Source organism: Vipera berus (assembly GCF_964194415.1).
Source record: "Vipera berus genome assembly, chromosome: 5".
Lineage (NCBI taxonomy): Eukaryota > Metazoa > Chordata > Lepidosauria > Squamata > Viperidae > Vipera > Vipera berus.
Window position 1 is genome coordinate 31,146,191 of NC_138207.1, and position 21,240 is coordinate 31,167,430.

Sequence of the window (21,240 nt, forward strand, 5' to 3'; positions counted from 1 at the left end):
CGCCTGGTGCGCCAGTTGCGGCCCTACCTAGACCGGGATGCCTTGTGTACAGTCACTCATGCGCTTGTGACCTCTCGGTTAGACTACTGCAACGCTCTCTACATGGGGCTGCCCTTGAGGACCACTCGGAGGCTCCAACTGGTGCAGAATGCAGCCGCGCGAGTTGTGTTGGGGGTCTCCCGATACTCCCATATTACACCTCTGCTCCGTGAACTGCATTGGCTTCCAGTTACCTTCCGGGTGAGATTCAAGATTTTATTTATTTATTTATTTACTTATTTATTTATTTAGATTTATATACCGCCCTTACTGGTAATGACCTACAAAGCCCTACATGGCATGGGTCCGGAATACCTTAGGGAGCACCTGTGGCTGGCATCAACTTCCCTCCGCCCAGTGCGCTCCCACAGAGAGGGCCTCCTTAGGGTGCCACCGGTCGGAGAATGCCATCTGGTGGCTCCCAGGGGGAGGGCGTTCTCTGTTGGTGCGCCTGACCTTTGGAACTGTTTACCGGTTGAGCTCCGGATGGCTCCCGACCTTCGCTCCTTCCAACGTGATCTAAAAACCTTTTTGTTTGAACAATCCGGCCTGGTCTGATGGGTTTGGGTTTTAATTATTGTTTTAATATAATTTATTTTTACATTTGGGCACTAGGGTTTAATTTGTTTTTAATTTTGTATTTTGGTTATTTTGGTATTTATGGCCCTGTTCACCGCCCTGAGTCCTTTGGGAGAAGGGCGGTATACAAATTAAATTAAATAAATATTTGAAAAGCAACGTGGTGGCTGAGTTACAATAATTCAATTACATACAATATCATTAGTACAAATCTCAAACTATTACAGTAAGTATTCCGTCTCTTTTCCCTTTAATATATACTGTCTCCTATTTAGATTAATGCAATTCTTATTCTATCAATCAAGTAAAAAATAACTTTCTGACATTTATCATTAGTTCTTAATTTATATATATCTTAATTGTTTTAACATTCAATCTTTTAGACAATCAGTGTGACCTAATTTTTCCCAATTTTAATTTCTCATTAATATTTAAATTTAATGTTTAATATTTATCATTTCCAAATTTTGCAAGACCCCAATTCCTTTATCACAATTCCTCATAATGTCTAATGTTCAGGATACACATCTTATCTATATAGGTTCTCACCATCTATATCAACCAATTAATAATACAATATAATGTTCTTATTTTCTAATAATTTTCAAATATCTTAAATTTAATAACCAAAATTTCTTTTATTTCAACGTTTAATACTTCCTCTCTCGTCCTCTTTATACCTATTATCTAATATTTAAACTAATATTTTTTTCTTACCGCTACATAGAGACCTATTTATTATATTCAATAAGATTTTATCTTATATACATATATATCTTAATCATCTTTACATGACTTTTACACATAAATCAATATTCAAATTTAACTGTTAGTAATTATACTTCTAAATTTTACATGACCAAAATTTTCTTTTATCTCAATTCATAACAATATCTTATATTCAAAATACACATTTTATCTATTTAAGTATATTCTATTTTAATTCTCATAAGTAAATCAAAACCCCATTCTTCTTCATTCTTATTCTAGCTTGCTTTCTTTGCCAAATCGTCCTCCATGTCCATGCTTTTGGGTCATCAAGCAAATCTCCTTGTTTTGTTATGTCTGTTATTTGACGTTGCGAAAACCATCCAGTCGCCATTTTTTTGAGAGGACTAGCAGGTCCAACAAGTCTTCTCTTTACTTTTCCATCTCGACGTAATTGTCCTGAACTGTTTATCTTCTCTTCTGTCTGTTTTTCTTTTTGATCCTCAGGTTCCTTCTGATTTGTATAGGAAGTCTTTTCCTTTTTCCATATTGTCAGTTTCTTTTCTGGATTTTCCATTATTTATTTGTTGAGTAGTTAAATTTTCTGTTATAGTATTTAATTGTTCCACTTTGTTGTATTTTGTATAGATGATTCTTTAGTTATAGTCATAGTTTGAGATTGCATATCCGGGCTACCTTCTTGTTTTTTTCTGTAGCTTCTTTTCTTCACCAGCTGTAAGGAGATTTTGAAGAATTGCTTTCAGCATAACAAAAAATTGTTCCTGACCTTCTTCCATAGGAAAAATCTGTTCCTGGTTTTCTTCCATGATAGTATATTAGACTAAAAGCTTTACTGTCAGGAAATAGATAAAAAGCACAGCTGAGCTTTACACAGCAGAAGTTTCAAGGTTGCATGTATCTTATCTATTTTCTGGGCTGTCAGCCAAGTCTCTTTTAGACAATACTAGGTTGAAGTATTAAGTTTAGCCACAAGATGTCACCCCAAAGTTATTTTGATCTTTTCAGTTTTACTTCAATTTCAAAAGGGTAAACCCAGATCTTCAGTAAAAATAGAAAGTAAAAGATAAAGAATAGAAAGTCTTTTAGTCCACCAATATTAGGAAATAGAATTCTGATTAGGATCCAGTTATTTTTTCATTGTTTTAAACTCCCGTGGGTAGTCGGTTGCTGCTGTTTCTAGAGGGAGGGCTAAGATCTCCCTTCCCTCTCCAAAGGGGGAAACATACTTTAGCAGCTTATACAGGTACAGAAAATAGTTAGGACAGTGATGGCAAATCTTTTAGAGACCGAGTGCCCAAACTGCAACCCAAAACCCACTTATGTATCATTGGGTGCTAGGTGGGCGTGACCCATTGGGTGGGCATGGCTGCAGTGGTGAAGGCAGACTGGGTGGGACTAAAAAGTTCAATTAATCAATTCCAACTTTGCGAGAACTTTTTTTCCCCCGTGAGAAGTTGAAATTGATTGATGGAAACTTTTTTTTGTACACAGTGGCGGAGGCCTAAAGCGAAAAGGTTTTATAAAACCTTGCTGAAGGCCTAGGACTGGGGCGACGGCACATGTGCCCACAGAGACGGCTCTGCGTGCCACCTGTGGCACCCGTGCCAGAGGTTCGCCACCACAGAGTTAGGATTTAAGAGAGGTAGATCTCACCCAGTCTCTTCCACGCTGCTTTAAAGTTGCCTGATGGTAGGTGTGACTTCAGCGGTCTGCAGCCTAGTGACAAGCCATATTTCTATGGCCGGTCTTTCATCTGCCAGTTTGGAGGAATTCGCCGGCTCTAGAGGGAGAGCTACTGCTCTCCCGTGATCCAGCAAGGGCCCCTCCTTGCTTGATGCCTCTACAGGGTGACTTTTGACCCTTTTCAGGGTCCCCCAGCGGTGTGAAAGTGGACAGGGAAGATGGAACTCGTCTTCCAGGTGTCCATGGCGGCTGCGTGGCAAACCGGAAGTCACGTTCTTTTTCTTCTTCCTACTTCATCTGAGTGAATATGAAATGTAGATTTTTAATATGGAAAAAAGGTTTGGGGAACAGTTGCTTCCGAGTTCTGAAGACAGCAAGAAATATCTGTACATTTATAAGAGGAAATTGCTTTCTCCTTTTCGTTAGAAACTGTCAAAGAATTGTTGAAGAGAAAGAAATAAGTTCATTTTTTCTGTTTACTTGTTTCTTTTGGGGGGGGTAAATTTACTTGATTTAACTATTTTATCTTTATCCTACCAATTTTTTGAAAGTAGGATAACATTGCATTATTTCTTAAAGAGTGATGTAATCAATAGCCTATACAAAGACTGGGCATCATGATCTTTGAATGTACATGCAACATTTATTTTTTAAAGTAATAATTAAACCATGTTCTATTTATCTTAAAACTAAATTTTTCATCTAATGAAGTATAAATTCTGTCACTTTTTTCAGGTGTGATGCACCAGGTGAAGAATTTAGCAGAATCAGAGGCTTTACTGACAAGTCCCCCCAAAGCTTGCACTAATGGCTCAGGAACACTTAGTGCTACTACAACAGTAAGCACTGGAACAGCCACTTCTGCTGGCAATGCTGTTTCAGACTTAGGTTCTCCAAGCTTACAGCACAGTAGGGAAGACTCTTTGGACCTGAGTCCACAGGGGTGAGTTCACTTGACTGGGTCTCTGAATCAGATATCCTCCTAAGCTGTCTATCAACCTGTTCAAGGTTTTCTATTCTTTATTTGCATATAAAGAAAATTGGAGTGAAAAATTTTATGATTCAATATTTAATGTGTCAATGAGTTTTAAAAAGAAGTCAACATAATTGGATGGTAGTACTGTTGTAATACTAGGGACGCAGTGGCTCAGTGGGTTAGGACGCTGAGCATGTCGATCAGAAGATCGGCAGTTTGGCGGGTCAAATCCCGAGTGCCGTGTAGCAGAGTGAGTGCCTGTTACTCATCCCAGCTTCTGCCAACCTAGCAGTTCGAAAGCACATAAAAATGCAAGTAGAAAAATAGGGACCACTATGGTGGGAAGGTAACAGCATTCCGTGCGCCTTTGGCATCTAGTCATGCTGGCCACATGACCACGGAGACGTCCTTGGACAAGTGCTGGCTCTTCAGCTTTGAAACGGAGATGAGCACCGGCCCCTAGAGTTGGAAACGACTAGCGCGCATGTGCAGGGGAACCTTTACCTTTACTGTTGTAATAATTTTGGACTTCTTCCTACATGCATTTTTTTTAAGTCTGCATTTTTTGTTCTAGCTGTCTTTGATCTTTTAAAATATATATCAGTAGTTGATATTCAATGAACTATTTGCCAACCTGTCTCAAGGCAGATATTTATATTCTAAACAGATAATACACAATGCTTAAATGTTAAGAGTTTTTAAAGAGATGGCTTTCCAAAAAATAGGAAGTGTGGTTTGTTTTGGGCTTGAAACAAAATAGCCATACTTGAAATGTCCATCATTGCATTTCAACAAAAGAAAATTTGAAATGTTTTCAGTTTGCCAATCATAAGAGACTGTGGAAGCTAGAGATAAGGCTCTTGTTCCCATGTTTTTCTCCCCACCTGCCCAAGAGGCATTGAGTGGACTGGTGGTCCAAGCTGATTGCTATCAGGTGCTCAGTGTGTTGGCAATAGCTGCTGACAAATATATCTAGTAAGATCATTTAAAATCCATATGTTTTTAAAAATGATACTTACTAAAATATGAAGCCACATTAATAAGCCTGACATATGATGTGTTTTTGATACAATAGCCGATTAAGTGATGTTTTGAAAAGAAAAAGATTGCCAAAACGTGGGCCCAGAAGGCCAAAATATTCACCTCCCAGAGATGAGGACAAAGTAGACAATCAAGGTAAGTTTTGTCAAAACAGGTACTTTAAATTATTAAAATAAATTCACATCTAGGTTTCTTCAAGGCCACATTGTTCAGCTAGTATTGTTGCAGCCAACAAACCCATCTCAAGTGAAATTGCTGGGATAGCCCACTTCTGAGAAATTTCCAGGCTGTTGCCAGGTGCTGCTGCTTTTCTGCTGAAATACCATCTTCTAGAAAAGCCTCTCAAGCCCTCTTTGATAGGGCTTCTCTTAAATGTATAGATGTCATCCGGGTTTTTACACATCTAAAATTTTTGAAATATTTAATTTTTAAATATGCCATGGATATTCTAATCCTGCATTTAAGTCCTATTAACATGTTTTATTATTTGTTATGACAGATACCTTTTGCTTTTGCTGTAAATTGCTCTGTGAGTCCCTTCATTGAAACCAACATTATACATATTAAATGAATGAACAAGCAAGCAGTTAAATATTGGTTATATACCATGAAATAAGAAGCTGGAATCTGAAACATCCTGGCTTATTTATTTTATGCTAGTTATTATTTATTTATTTATTTATTTATTTATTTATTTGCATATTTATATATATATTTATTTGCAGTTACTTTGATTTGCTTGGGAGGAAAAAAGTGATTATGGCATTTGAGTAACCCAAAGTATTAATAGGGAAAAATAAAACAATAGCAAATTTTGTAACATTAAAACCTTTCTAAAGCACACACAATATTTTTAAAAAACTAGGTTGATATCTTGCTTCAGGCTGAGCATCCACATCAGCTTGATTTAGAACAGGTTTAATGAATAGTATTGTAGGGAATTACAAAGAGTTAGCTTTGCAGATGCATGCTTGCCCTGGAAAACACAGGGAAGTGTCTTGCTTTGATAACTAGGCATAGCGCAAATGGTTAAGAGTTAAGTCCAGAGTCAAACTATAGGGCACTGACAGAATACAGGTGGTCCATACCAATACAGCAGCTCTTTTTGTAACTGTTTGAAGTTACAACGGCACTGAAAACTGACTTATTAACGTTTATCAGTCTTACGACCGTTGCAGTGTCCCCTTGGTCATGTGATCAAAATTGAGATCCTTGGCAGCTGACTCATATTTATGTCCGTTGCAATGTTCCAGGGTCATGTGATCCCCTTTTGCAACCTTCTGACAAGCAAAGTCAATGGGGAAGCCAGAAACACTTAACAACCATGTTACTAACTAAACAATTGCAGTGATTCACTTAACTGTGGCAAGAAAAGTTGTAAAATGAGGCAAAATTCACTTAACTGTCTCACTTAGCAACATAAATTTTGGGCTCAATTGTGATTCGTTAAGTCAAGGAATACTTGTACAAGTTCGGGAAAAGAAGCTGCAACAGCAGAGACAGAGAGGCAAATGTTCACTGCAGCCCTGAAATCAAACATTAGAGAGATAGTCAGCTAGGCAGAGCTATAAAACAGAGCAGGAATATAGGAATGCAGATCCTACGGGATGAGCTGTTTCCAGCAGAAGGGCAATTACTGGCAGCTATTCTTAAATAGGCCAGTTGGCATGGTAGCTCAATTATAAGGATTTGTGTCTTTGTTTCTTCTGGAGCTGAGCAGCACAGATACATTCTGGAGTTGGATGCGCTGCCAGAATCTGACCCCTAGCTATCACCTAGCTCCTCCTTCCCTCCTGGTGATTTCCTGCCCCAGGTAATTGATGCTGAGGGTTCTGATGCTTGACTGTTAGTACCAGGAGTCAACAGACAGATACCCAAACATCAGGCCCCTCAGCATCTTGATGATCTTGAAAGTTGGTATGTATACCAAAGAACTGTTACAGTGGTATATGCCTGCAGTGGCAGCTTATATGTATATATAAACCAAACAGTGGCAGCAATATGGGTATGTAAAGCATGAAGAATACATGTCCTCATTTTGAAAGTGTATTTGGTAATATAATACTATTTTTAATTCACTTGGCAGCCGTAACTGCTTATAGCTAGCTGTGGGTTGAATCACATACAGAGTATTAACAAACACAAATGTTGGTAGCTCTTAATCTAGAACAATCTTAAGATAATTGTCAAATGTATTCATCCTATGTAAGTTCCCTTAAACTTAAATTCTGTTACTGTTTTCCATTCTTTCCTAAAAGCAAAAAGCCCTACTGCTACGCAATCTCCCAAATCTTCCTTCTTGGCAAGTTTGAATCCTAAAACGTGGGGAAGATTAAGCACACAGTCAAACAGCAACAACATTGAACCAGCACGTACAGCTGGTGTGAGTGGCCTGGCAAGAGCTGCTTCAAAAGATACAATATCCAACAACAGGTACAGAAAAAATGGAATTCAACTTTGTTATGTGAAACACCTTTCTGTTCAACGTCCAATGTGACTTTTTACTTTTATTTTTTAATGTATTGATTTGTCTATAGCAGAGGTGGGGAACGATGGCCCCTTTATGACTGGCTTGGGAATTCTGGGAATTGAAATCTACAAGTCATAAAAGGACCATCAATCCCCACCCCTGTTTGTAGCAACTAAGCTTATAACATCTCTAAAGACAGAAGATCCTAAAGAACATGTTGGGTCAAAAATGTTAATTTTAGTATTAGTATTGATTATATTTTTGTTTAAGTTATTATTATGTTTTTAATAATTTGAATGTATCAATGTTAAAGGGGAGTTAAAGCACATTATGAATTTGGTTAATTTTATAATGGATAATTTTAGTTAAAATATGATTATTATTATTATTATTTTTATTTAAAAAGTTTTACAATACATTTTGACTTTAATCCCCCCCTCCCCCACCCCCACCCAACCCTCCCTATCCCTTCCCCCCATTCCCTCCTCCCCCCCCGACTTCCCAGAGCTAAATATGGTATAAAATCAAAAAACAAACATAAGCACCCCTATGTTATCAGCAATAAACTATTAGTTCTATCTCCCTCTAGCTCATGTAAAATGAATACAAACAATATTAATATTACAAATAAAGTAAAAAAGAAAAGGAGAAAAACAGAAAGGAGCTTTACTCAGAATAGATTTTCTTAATCCCAGTCCTTATTCATATTAATTTCAAAGAAAAAAAAAAAAACAAATTCTCAGTTACGCGCCAAAAGCGCCTATCTATTAGCCTTAATAATCTCCAACCAAACTAAACCATAATCAAAAATAATTCTTGCATGTATCGCACCAAATGTCTCGCAGTTCCAAGTCATCCTTGAGTTCAAATAAAAAGAGTAAAAAAAAAAAGGGTTTAAGCAGTCTGTAAGACAACTTGTTGTTAATTAGGAGCTTGCATACCCATTCTTAGTTCAACACATACTTTTAGTCCATAACCCTAATATACTTTTCTAACAAGCAAATAACATCCATCTTAAATTGTGTTAAATATTAAAAAAAAACTTTCTTTCTCGTCTATGATAAATTTAATCCATTAAGATACTAATTTAAAAATTTAATCAGCAATCTTAACGCCCCAAAACTTATATCTATGACCCTGTATTCAGGTCTGGGAAGTGGGGATATGTGGGGATATGTATTGTAAATTTTTTTTTTGTAAAACTCTTTAATAAAAAAATATATCCAATAATTAGATGATGGACATTATCAAGGAATGTGTGAAAAATCAAAGGAAAATCATTCAAGCTATAAAACTAGGATAAATAAGTAGGACAAGATTATTATGTTTCTGTAAAAAGAAAAGGAATGTTGAAGAAACCAGTCAATCTGAAATAAGCAGAGATTACTGATGGAAGAAAAAAAATTGGCTTTTAGTTTTCACTCTTCTGAAATTATGTGATTTGTTTACATTATAAATATACATTCAAAAAGTCCTTAGAAAGTTTCTAGTACACAGATGATAATGTATAAAATTGTGTATTTCTTGTAGAGAGAAAATTAAGGGTTGGATTAAAGAGCAGGCTCACAAATTTGTGGACCGTTATTTTAGTTCGGAGAATATGGATGGAAGTAACCCTGCACTAAATGTGTTACAGAGACTTTGCACTGCAACTGAACAACTCAACCTTCAGGTTAGGATATCTTTTTCATTTGCCTTTGAATAAAAGGGTGACTTTTGTGGGAGGACAATTAAGCACTTTGCTGCTTAAACTATACATCTTTTTTAACTAAAAATGTTTAATGTATGTAGCTTTGCTTTGGAAAACACTTGGCGATGCTCAAGGATTATGAGTTTTTCTAGTTTGTAGTTTTTTTTCCTGAAGAAAGATGGTGATACGATGTCACTATCACTTTTTATTCAAATAATTTTTAAGGATATAATTTTTTTAAATTCTTTTTTTAATTCTAAGATGTAATTTTGTAATGATATTACTAAGCACAATTGAACATAGAGTAAAACTAGTGCCTGAGCTCGATCTGTGAATGTGTGAATTTAATATTGCAAACAGAAGTAACTTGGGCTGATCAGGGCTAGATTGTTGTGGAATTCTCATTCCAATTAATGATCCAGTACGAAGATGTGCATGTCCATGAAAGGCCAAGCTTTCTCTTCAGAAAAATATAGAAGGATAGCCACATTTTATGTTTGAAATACACTAAAAATTTGCATTTGAGTAGATTTTGAATTTAATCTGCAGCCAATTAAATACTATTTTCCATAGCAATAGGTATTTTAAAATAACTAAATATAAAAAAGGTCAAATGTTGGGAGAGTTGAGCTTTGACACTAACCATACAAGCAGCTGCTACTTTAATTTAAGCACTTCAAAAATAGTTGCACTCATTTCATGGTACAGGTAGTCCCACCTTTGTATAGCAGCTGTTTGCAGTTGCAACAGTAATGAGAAAGTAACTTTGCAACAAATTCTCACATTTATTTATTACATTTATGTACCACCCATCTCACTGATAGAATGACTGTTACAGTTCTGCAAAGCAAAGGAAAGCTGAAGTAAGAATGTAAGCATAGTTGCAGTTGCAGTTAGTGACCACTTTGCTTTACAGCCAAATTGCCGGTCCCCATTGTGGTTGCTAAATGAGGACTTCCGATAGTAGGATGTATTCAAACTAATACAAAAAGTGATGGGCTTCTGGCTTGTGCAAGCTTTTTTAGAAAGACATTTACTTGAGAAATTGTTTTCAGATGTTTCTGTATACATAGTCTTGTTTTGCTTTCCACTAAATACAAAGCTGCTTTAATGATTTGTTAAAGAGAGATGTTTCATTCAAGGCCCCATGCACTGCAAAAAACCTTGTTCAGATACTTTGCATAGCCTTGTTACTTAATTCAATAGATCTGGTATCTCTATTTACTTGGTTAATAAAAATCTTATAACTTTGTAAGAGTGGCTATTAATATTCTCATCCAGCTGTTTTAAGTGTTCTTTGTATTTTTACTCACTAATTTGTAATAGTAGATATCTGTATAGATATAGGTATAACTGACTGTATACTAATTAGTGAGCAGTGAATGAATGAAAATTTCAGGGTTCACAAATAATGGGTATTGATGAATTTAATAAGCCAAGGTGGAAACATTGAAACTGTTATGAAAATAAGAGGGAAAGAAGAAATGCATAGTTTGGTCCTTATTGTTTGTTGCCTCAATCAGTCAGAAGAAAATGTCCATTTTTGTATGTGTGCCAAAGTTTCACTTGGATGGCTCTGAGGAAGTGTTTTGAACATCACTATTTAAAGCATCATATCTGTGTGGGTCATGCATTGCATGAGCATATTGTGCTCTATCTGTTTACTTATAGTGTGCATTTTGTACATACTCAGATACGACAAAACAGGTCAGTAAAAGTCAAATCTGTGAATATTTTGCAGTACATCTTTCATTTCTACTTTTAACTACTTCATTCTGTTCCATTTATAGAATAGTTCCAACACTACTAAGCCTTGTTCTTATATAGAAACTATTTATTTCAGGTGGATGGTGGAGTTGAGTGCCTTGTAGAAATCCGTAGTATAGTCTCTGAGTCTGATGTCTCTTCATTTGAGATCCAGCACAGTGGTTTTATGAAACAGCTGCTGCTTTACTTGACGTCAAAGGGTGAAAAAGATGCTGTAAGCAGAGATGTCAGATTGAAAAGGTTCCTTCATGTATTTTTCTCTTCTCCTGTAAGTATTCATGTATTGTTCAAAATTATAGGGGTCTTTTCATTCCAGTGTACGTTATCTACTCTGTAACAAATCTTTTGAAGATGATATTAAAGACATTTCTGCCAGACAAATATATGCTGGTTATTTTACCCCACTAAATGCTTGACAGACAAATTATGAAATATGATTTGATGCAAACTCCATACAAAGACAAATGTCTTGTTTTCTATTTGATATGTAAATTCTTCAGTTTAATGATCCAGACAATTATAGTGCTCCTGGTGAACTATAGTCTTATCAGAGTTGTACTGTCCTGAACATTTGGAATATAGCTTCTGTATTGCTGAAAGAAGTAAAATAATAGTGTATTAGGTAGCTATCCATAGGAGTTTCTTTAATTTCAGTTTCTACATTTCTACATTCTACATTCATTGGTTCCTTCCAAATATATAATTTTGTTCCACTTCTGTTTGTCGGTTTGGATTATCTAAATTTTGACTTATCCAAACTTTGTGATTTTACATAATGGGAAAACTTAACGTTTACAGCTTCCTGGAGAAGAACCCTTTGGAAGATTGGAACCTCTAGAAAACGCACCTTTGTTAGCTTTGGTCCATAAAATGAATAATTGTCTTAGTCAGATGGAGCAATTTCCAGTGAAAGTCCATGACTTTCCAAGTGGAAATGGAACAGGGAGCAGGTAAGGATTAATGCTCAGGTAAACTTATTTGTATTCTTTGTAGCATGTTCCTTGTATAATGAGTTCTGCACAGATAAAATGAAATGCCATATGGTATTTATTGTTTATTTTCTTTAAATACTAAATAGGTATTTCCAGACTATACGAATAGTGGAAAATCTTAAATTGTTCTGTGTAGAAGTGCAAGAATTTAATATTTATAAAACTCCAGCTTCCTAATCTGGCATGATGCATGAACTTCAATTGTCAGAATATGATTTGCCCATTTCATCTACCCGCACTTCACACTTTTGCCTCTAAAATTGTCTTCCTCAATCTATTGAAGAAGTGTTTGAGTCTGTGTCTACTCACATAAAAGAGAAGGAAAATGACACTTTCTGTCATTAGCAGCAAAAGTGAATTTGATATAATTTGCAATGGGGGAGACATTATCAGATAGATCTATAACTAAACTGTATTGACCAAATATGGTAGGAAAATTTAAGATAAATGCAGAACATTATTATAACATGTAATCATGCCTTATCTGTGTTGATTTATGAAAATAGATCTTCATAATCTATTATATATATATATATAGTAGGTAGACATTCAAGATTTTTCTGGTTTCAAATCCTTTGAAGTAGATGCACTTTGGAAAGAATGATTTTTTTTAAACCAACAATCATGCCATTTTTATTAATCTGTAGTAAAGTGTTTTCCAGTAGTGAAAAACCTTTCTATGAGGCTAATGCAATATCATTATTGCAATTTCAAGTTGTATTCTACCTCCAGTATTTTAATCAAGGCATGTTATTTAATTTTCTTAGGTGTTGATGTTCATTAACTACTAGAGATTGTACTTTGTATTTAGAGAAAATGACTCTTGGTTTGAATTTAGTTCAAATAGATTGATCTATAATATTATTACATATAGTAGGTCTCCTCCTTTTGATACTCTGAGAACAAACCTCTTTGCTCCTGGTTGTTTCCCAGCTGTAATTCATGGTTTGAATCATTCCTTTGTGGAATAATTGCAAAGGTATTATACCTAAAGGTGTCTCTGGTTCTTCATGTGTGGTCTCTGTGCATCACTTATGTGGGCTTTGTGAATCTTCTATTGCTGAAGAAATTTTTCCTGGGGAACTATGCCAATATTGGCATGCATGTAAACAGTCTCTTCCTTTCCTCTTCATTCCTTTCTGCCACTTAACAGTTGGTTAATTGTTGAGGATATTCCTTCCCCCCCCCCCTTTAATCGCTTCTATAGCCAAGAAATTCACTCATTGATTTTGTTTTCAAAGGCAGGTTACAATAGAATTATTGCTGTCTAACAGGCTTTATAACCTGTTGAACTGAATTTGTAGCTTGTGGACCAATATAATCAATGTTAGTACATTAGTACAATGGCTCTGTTAGTACCTTAGTACAAACAGCACTGTTTTTTTCTCCACTGTGGGTTTGCCCCTGAGAATATTTTATCCAGATGTGATTTTCAGAACAAGTTTCAGTAGTTATCAATCCACCTTCATCCCACAATATAGCTCTCAGGTTTCTGTCCATTTTTGTACAGTAGATTCTGAATGAATTAGGAATTATGTATTTACTCCACATGGACCCTTTCAATATCAACATTGTTATTTAAGGGTATATTTCTGTCAGATATCTACAAAGAAGCATCTGGTTAATGCCTTTGTGTTTTTGGTATGTTCCCAACTCAGTCAGTGAATCAGGGGAAATTCTTAATTTGGTAGGGTATTACTCTTATTTGTTTTGATCTAATAGGAGCACCAGGCCACCACTCTCCGATAAACTTCCCCTAGATATGTGTTGCACTGAGGCCACAATAAAGAAAAACAGATTATTTTGCAACTGTAGTTCTTTTATCATCTGTTCATTTGCACAAACCACTTGCCTTCCTCTTTTAGGTCTACCTTCCTGGGTGACTCTAGTTCAAGCATTTTTTTGCTAATCCTTAGGAACTGGGAAGGAAACAGGAAAATTTCCTGGACAATACTGACATGTTTTCCACCACAAATCAGTTATAGAAGGTTCTTGACTACCAAAAACCTTATCTGTAGATGGTTTTTGATAGGCTTTAATGTAGGTGTAAAACCTGCTTATATGAAGGTGCAGATGCCAACCAAAGATTTATAGTTATAAATAAGTAACCTGTCTTTCTGACTATTCTGTCTTTATTTTTATAAGAGGAAAAAAGTATAGTATAAAAACTATAGTATAAAAAGTATAGTATAAAAACTATAGTATAAAAAATCCACATGGATTATGAGAAAAAGATGCAGGAGGCTCCATATAAATCTCAAACCAAATTTCTTAAATTAGATTGTAATTGAAATTATAATCCAAATGCTTTCCTTTGTTTTTGTTTTAAGATAAGAAAACACTAGCTTTCCAAAATAAAATTCTGATATGTAACATAAAAGTTTTTGTCAATTGATAAATCATTTTTGATGCTGGTATCCATCATAATTTTCTTAACTGATATACTAAATTCCTGAAAAAACTGCTACTCTTTGAGGAATTCACTTAATTAAAAATACACCAAAGTAACTGTTGGGAAGTGCTAGCTTGTAAATAATGTGGGTATCAGCTTCACTGAAATGTTCTTGTAATCTTCCATCATACTATTATGGCATCTGTAGGAATTATGGGAAAGTGGAAGTCTATGTTAATTTTAGACTAGTTGATGAAAATCTACAGAATTTTTTCTGTAATTTGAACTAACAACAATAACATATGTTATTGTTAAACAATAGGTTAAACAATAACCTAACACATTTTGTATGCTTAAACATTGATATTAAAAGTAACGAGGTGGTCCATCTAATGAAGTAATATCTAATTATTTTCTTCTAGTAGTGCATTATTCTACATATTTTTTCAAAAGGAGGTAACACTTTTAAATGGGTCTTGCCCTGGGTAAGATTGCATGAAGGTGCTACTTTAATCAGTTTAAACTTCCTTGAGCAGCACCTAACTATAATAGATTGAAATCAAACGAAAGATATCATGTGTTATGAAGGTTCTGAATTAGAAAGACAAATTAAAATATCTGTAATCTTACCAATGTAATCTATGTAACCAATGCAAAAGGTGAATTATTTATTTATTGTAATGATTTGATTGTATGAAACTGAAAATAGAATAACTGTAGCAACGTTTTTCATAAATTATCTTGAGTTTTTCTCTTAACAGAGGATCACAAGCTTTAAAATTTTTCAACACGCATCAGTTAAAATGCCAGCTCCAAAGACATCCAGATTGTGCTAATGTGAAACAGTGGAAAGGAGGACCTGTGAAGATAGATCCTCTGGCGTTGGTACAAGCCATTGAAAGATACCTTGTAGTTAGAGGTATTTTATTCTTGTTAATGAGTTACTACCTCTGTATAGTCACAATTGTATGTTATTTCTAATTGTGTTTTAAGAGTTCAGCTTTTACCTACTATATGATATTCCACTTAGTTAAGAGTTTGAAACAGCCTAGCCACAAGATTTTTTTTTGCAACCATATTCTAGTCCCTGTTGCATTAGTGCTCAATGTTTATATCTAGCTATTTGAATAATACTTTTAAGAACAGTTTGGTCTGCCCATTCCAAATGGTCTATTCATATTTAATCCAGAATCAGGAATATATTAACCAGCTAATATGGACAAATAACTAATTGAAAGATACGTCTTATTGAATATTGTTATAACTCAAGTTAAAAAATTTTATCCAAGTAAAATCTCAACAAGGTTATTATGTTTAAGGGTAGGTTACTGTGGCTAAATGCTTTGCCCACAATTTCCTGCTGACAAGTCCATTGCTATAAACTCAATTCTTCTATGTTCATGGATTAGTGCGTAAAATATGTATTGCTTAGAAATTGACATTTTGTGATACTACTCTGAGTTTCCATCGGGGTGGGCAGTTATTCATCCCTTAATTTATATTTGTTGATGGCTTTTAGGTCAGAAAGTATAACATACTGTGTTTCCCTGAAAATAAGACCAGGTATTATATTAATTTTTGCTCCAAAAGACGCATTAGGGCTTATATTCGGAGAAATATGGTATCTTAGTTTCTGACCTAAAAGCCATCAACAAATACAAATTAAGGGATGAATAACTGCCCACCCCTGATGGAAACTCAGAGTAGTATCACAAACTGTCAATTTCTGATACATCTGGCTGACAATTTTAACTGGGGCTTATTTTTGGGGTGGGGCTTATATTACGAGCGTCCTGAAAAATCATGCTAGGGCTTATTTTCCGGTTGGGTCTTATTTTGGGGGAAACACAGTATATGCATATACATTTTTCCTTCATAGATCAGCAACAGTTTTTTGTTGTATTGTCAAGGATTTCATGTATTAAATAAGGCAAGGAACATTTCCAGTGTGATATGACAATTTTCCCTGCCCACATTTTTCCATGCTCCTGGGATACACAGCTGATGACTCTGAATGATAATTGCTCCCTCTGTAATAGTTGCTATCTGTCTTGCATTACTGATAGAAACTAGGCATCCTGTTACTCTTTGGGTCACTGGCATAGCTTCTAATATATTTAGAAAATTCTTAAATATTCAGGGAAATATTCAGAGTTGTATCTACCTTAAAAATAGCCCATGTTAAACAATCAAACATCAGGAGTTGACCACAGGAAATGTTTTTTGACATTTCTTATTACATAATAAATGTTTTTAAATAGTTTTTTGTTATAAAATGTTATATAAAATTTGTCAAATTTCAATTCATGGCTCCCAAACTTTGGACACATTCTGTAATTTAACCCATTTGAAGTACCTTGATGGAAAATGTTTTGCCCTATGATGCACCATTTCATCCCAATTGAAGGTTTCAGACATGTGAGTTTTAGTAATATATAGATTCATAATACAGATATATCCATTAGTTTGTGCAAGCCCATATCTTAATAAGTAACGCAAAGGTGATTGGATGACTTAGGAAGGTATTTATGCATGCATGCACAAATATGTATGTATGTACATATATATTATTACTTCTGTAGTATAAGCAAAAATGATAAAGTTAGCCAAAAACCATATAGTTTTCATCATTCCGGGTCCATAGGAAGTGCTTGATAGGTGGACAAAAATGCCAAAATACTGAAACACTGGGAATTACAGATCAAAGTTGTACACCTGTGAAAAATACGTCCATTGTTATACCAATCCTGATTGGAGCCCTCATAAAGAACTTCCTCAATATCTCAGAATATTGAATTTAACTGATCTGAACACTCTAAGAAATCACCCTGCTTGGAACTGCCCATATTGTTAGATGTTACCTTAGTACCATCTCAGGTACTTGGTTAGGACTTGAATTATTAAGTTTCCACCAAACTTTAGATTGCTCATGCAAAATAATTTTAAAATCATAACTCCCACCTATCACTTATCCTAGAAGAAGCATGCTGGTAACTCTTCCCATGCCTACAGCAGACAGTTTTAATTGTCCTTTCTTAGATCACTTACTTTGTAGAAGATTCTTGGTAAGATTCTTGGAGCTCCCATGCTAAGTTATTCTTTCTGTAATGGGCTACTTGAAATATAATATTAAACTGTGATTTAGCATTTAATAATAGTTTTTAAAAGCCGGCAGTTTTCCCTTTCTTTGCTTCTTCCATTGGAGAAAAAAAATCTATAAATATAAGAGCGTAAAATATACTTTACAGCTTCTGTAATTGTTTTAAAAGCATTCTTTTTTGAAGATCCAGTGGCACATTCTATTTATTTCTTTTAGGTTATGGCAGAGTGAGAGAAGATGATGAAGATAGTGATGATGATGGATCAGATGAGGAAATAGACGAATCTCTGGTAAGGCACTGTTCAGTGTATAATTCTGCTTTGCATTTCCAAAAGTTGTTTTTTTAAAGTTTTTTTCTCCCTCCCCTGCCCCCCCTGGCCACTTCTACTTTTTTTAATAGGCTGCTCAGTTTCTAAATTCGGGAAATGTGAGGCACCGGCTTCAATTCTATATTGGAGATCATCTCTTGCCGTACAACATGACAGTTTATCAAGCAGTTAGACAATTTAGCTTGCAAGCTGAAGAAGAGAGGGAGTCTACAGATGATGAAAGCAATCCATTGGGAAGAGCTGGCATATGGACCAAAACTCATACCATTTGGTGAGTCAAAGCAAAGGATCAATGATTCTTATGTAAATCTGATGACAATATAGATAGATAGATAGATAGATAGATAGATAGATAGATAGATAGATAGATAGATAGATAGATAGATAGATAGATAGCTTTTCCTCATCACAGTAGCTTGCTAGAGCTCAGTCTTCTGCTGTGTCTAATCTGTAGTAAAAATGATAGTAGCAGCATCAACATAAGGAAACATAGTGATCTGTATATTCCTTATAGTGAAAGGTTATGAGTTGTTTTTAGTTAAAGCTGTAGAATTGAAATAAATATCAAATATAAATATTAAGGAGCCTTGGTGGAGCAGTGGGCTAATGCCTCCTTAAGTAACACCAGCTGCCTGCAATTAGTGCAGGTTCGTATCCCACCAGGCTCAAGGTTGACTCAGCCTTCCATCCTTCCGAGGTTGGTAAAATGAGGACCCAGATTGTTGGGGGCAATTAAGCTGACTTTGTAATAATGCCGCTTGGGGTGTGTGTGAAAGCCCTAATAAGCAGGCATATACATAGAATGAAGGCTACTGCTAAGCTTGTAAGCCGCCCTGAGTCTTCGGAGAAGGGCGGGATATAAATGGAATTAAAATAAATAAATAAAATAAAAATAAATAAGTAAGAGAAGAGGCAAAATGCTATTCTACTTCACCCCTTTCAGCATTAGGATATTGGCAGAGATAAAGATAATTATCAAATCTAACTTTCATGGGATATTTTTATGTTTTCTTAATTAACAGTATACATTTCTCATTTGTGAAGGAGAAGATCAATTTCTACCAGGACCTATTCTAAGTATAGAGTTGAATGCAGATTTCAGATCAAGAAAAACAAACAGAATGTGTGTGCTACGCGGGGCCCCATCAAGTGACATAAATAGGGAGAGATTGGGAGATAAATTGTAAATTAATAATTTGATTTTATAGGTATAACTTTATTTTTTATTTTTTCCTGTTTAAATTGATCCAAGGAAAAAAGCTATTCCTCATGCTTCTCAGTTGTTGAGTCAATTATTTATTAAAGTGTATTTCTTTTAGGTACAAGCCAGTACGAGAAGATGAAGATAGTAATAAAGATTGTGTTGGTGGTAAGAGAGGAAGAGCACAAACTGCTCCTACAAAAACATCTCCCAGAAATGCAAAAAAACATGATGAATTGTGGCATGGTAAGTAACTAAAGGTTGTATAAGATTTGAATTATATTGTTTCAACTGCAATTTAATTGACATTGTATTTCTACACTTGTATTATGTAAAATTACTGTAATGAAAATATCTTATATAATTCCTTCTCTAATAGAATGTATTTTCTTGTAGATGGTATATGTCCTTCTGTCTCAAATCCTTTGGAAGTTTATCTCATATCTTCCCCTCCTGAAAGTATAACTTTTGAAGATCCTTCTTTAGATGTTGTTATACTTTTAAGAGTTTTACATGCCATCAGTCGCTATTGGTATTACCTATATGATGTAAGTACTCGTGGTACATTTGCATTAGGTCTGTGTTGAGCTTCTTCAATTTTTCTTCAGTATAATTTAAACAAATTTTAATTGTTTACTTGTCCATTTTAAGAACAGCAGAAGAATGTTAATTAACAATGTATGAAATTATTGATTATTGCCCTAATGGCAATAGCATTGTTTCACCAGAAAGCTAACTTGTCCATGTATATCATTAGAAATTTATAGTGGACCTGATTAATGTACTGCTTGGTTATCCATTCATGCAGATACCACACTTTAAAAACTATATCAAATGTTGATTACTTGACATTTCTGAGAATATAAGAACTGCCTTAGATCACAGCAAAGACAATTTATTCAGTGTATTAATAAATGCATATGTCCTGTGAAATTGTTAAATACAGAAAATCATTTACATGATCACTTATCAAATGACTCTTTGGAAGTGTACTTCAAAAGGCTTTTTAGGAAATGTAAGCTACTGCTAGCTGGGTAGGTTTGGGAAGGGCTTATATTTTTTGTTCTCCATGTATTGTGGTAGTTCTTTATGTTATATATGGCATGGTTAATGAGAATAGGAAATTTTATACAGAAAGGAAGTGGGAGAGTTATTGCACCTAACTTTTGATGGCATACCATGATTTATAAAGAGGCAAAGTAGATTCAGAAGGCGGCATGTCACAATCTCTGTCTTCATAATAGTCCTAATACATTTAAGTGCCAAATAGAAACAACTTTCTTTTTGTTACTGCAGAATGCAAGCTGTAAAGAAATTATTCCAACATCTGAATTTATCAACAGTAAGTTAACAGCAAAAGCTAACAGACAGCTTCAAGATCCTTTGGTAATAATGACAGGAAACATACCAACATGGCTGACAGAGCTTGGAAAATCATGGTATGAAGTTTGTTAATCATTGTAGATATTTTAATGTGTTATTCCTTATTGCATAAGGATTTCTTTATTATAAAGGAATAAAAAAAAGTTAATAAAAATACCAAATTTTAATATGGAGTAGGTAGATGGATGACTTTGTGAAACATATAAGACCGCTTGATTTAATAAGAAGCACTTATATATACTATATTTCATGTTACTGAAATGCATAATACCAATAAGAGTAAGAAGCAATTATTTGCATAAAGTTTTGAGTGGGCTTGTCTTTTTAATGTTTAGGCAGTATTTACAGTTTGCATAGATACTTAGTGGTTGGGAGATGAAAGAAAATAATAAAAAGACAGGTATTGTTTCCTGGTGACAGTTTTTCAAGTCATGACACTAGGTTGTATCTCTGCTCCCAAAAGTTGTTCTATTAAAACTGGCTCTTCAAATGAGTGCTCAAGTATTACTTATGTAACATCATAACTTTAAGCAGTTAGGAGATCTGGCTTCTTTTACTATTGTCCCAGATTTTCTAGATAGAATTACATTACATGAGGCTGAATTTTGGAAATTAAAAGTGTCATTGGTTGAAAATCCAGCTTTACGTGAGTCTTTATCTTGCCAATACTTAAATCAGTTCATTAATTCACTTTCTACTGGTTTTAACATATAAAAGTGCTGAATGGATTTATTTGAAGGGCTAACTAATGTAATGTCAGCTTGTTTGAGAGCATCATGAACTTCAGAGATATGTTTTGTAGCTTCCAAGAAAATCACATGAATCTTTTTTTCCCCTAAGTGTTTACTTGAAATCTGTTTCAGTAGGCA

General features: G+C 34.8%; 1 protein-coding gene across 1 annotated transcript in view; it reads left to right on the top strand.

Annotated features, from left to right (window-relative positions):
* TRIP12 (thyroid hormone receptor interactor 12) overlaps positions 1-21,240 on the top strand; it is a 93,660-nt gene that overhangs the window by 61,377 nt on the left and 11,043 nt on the right. Inside the window, 12 exon segments of the mRNA XM_081328906.1 lie at positions 3,766-3,973; positions 5,082-5,182; positions 7,306-7,480; positions 9,048-9,189; positions 11,051-11,242; positions 11,773-11,924; positions 15,120-15,277; positions 17,675-17,748; positions 17,859-18,058; positions 19,107-19,234; positions 19,385-19,536; positions 20,285-20,427. Coding sequence (XP_081185032.1) covers positions 3,766-3,973; positions 5,082-5,182; positions 7,306-7,480; positions 9,048-9,189; positions 11,051-11,242; positions 11,773-11,924; positions 15,120-15,277; positions 17,675-17,748; positions 17,859-18,058; positions 19,107-19,234; positions 19,385-19,536; positions 20,285-20,427 — 1,825 coding nt within the window.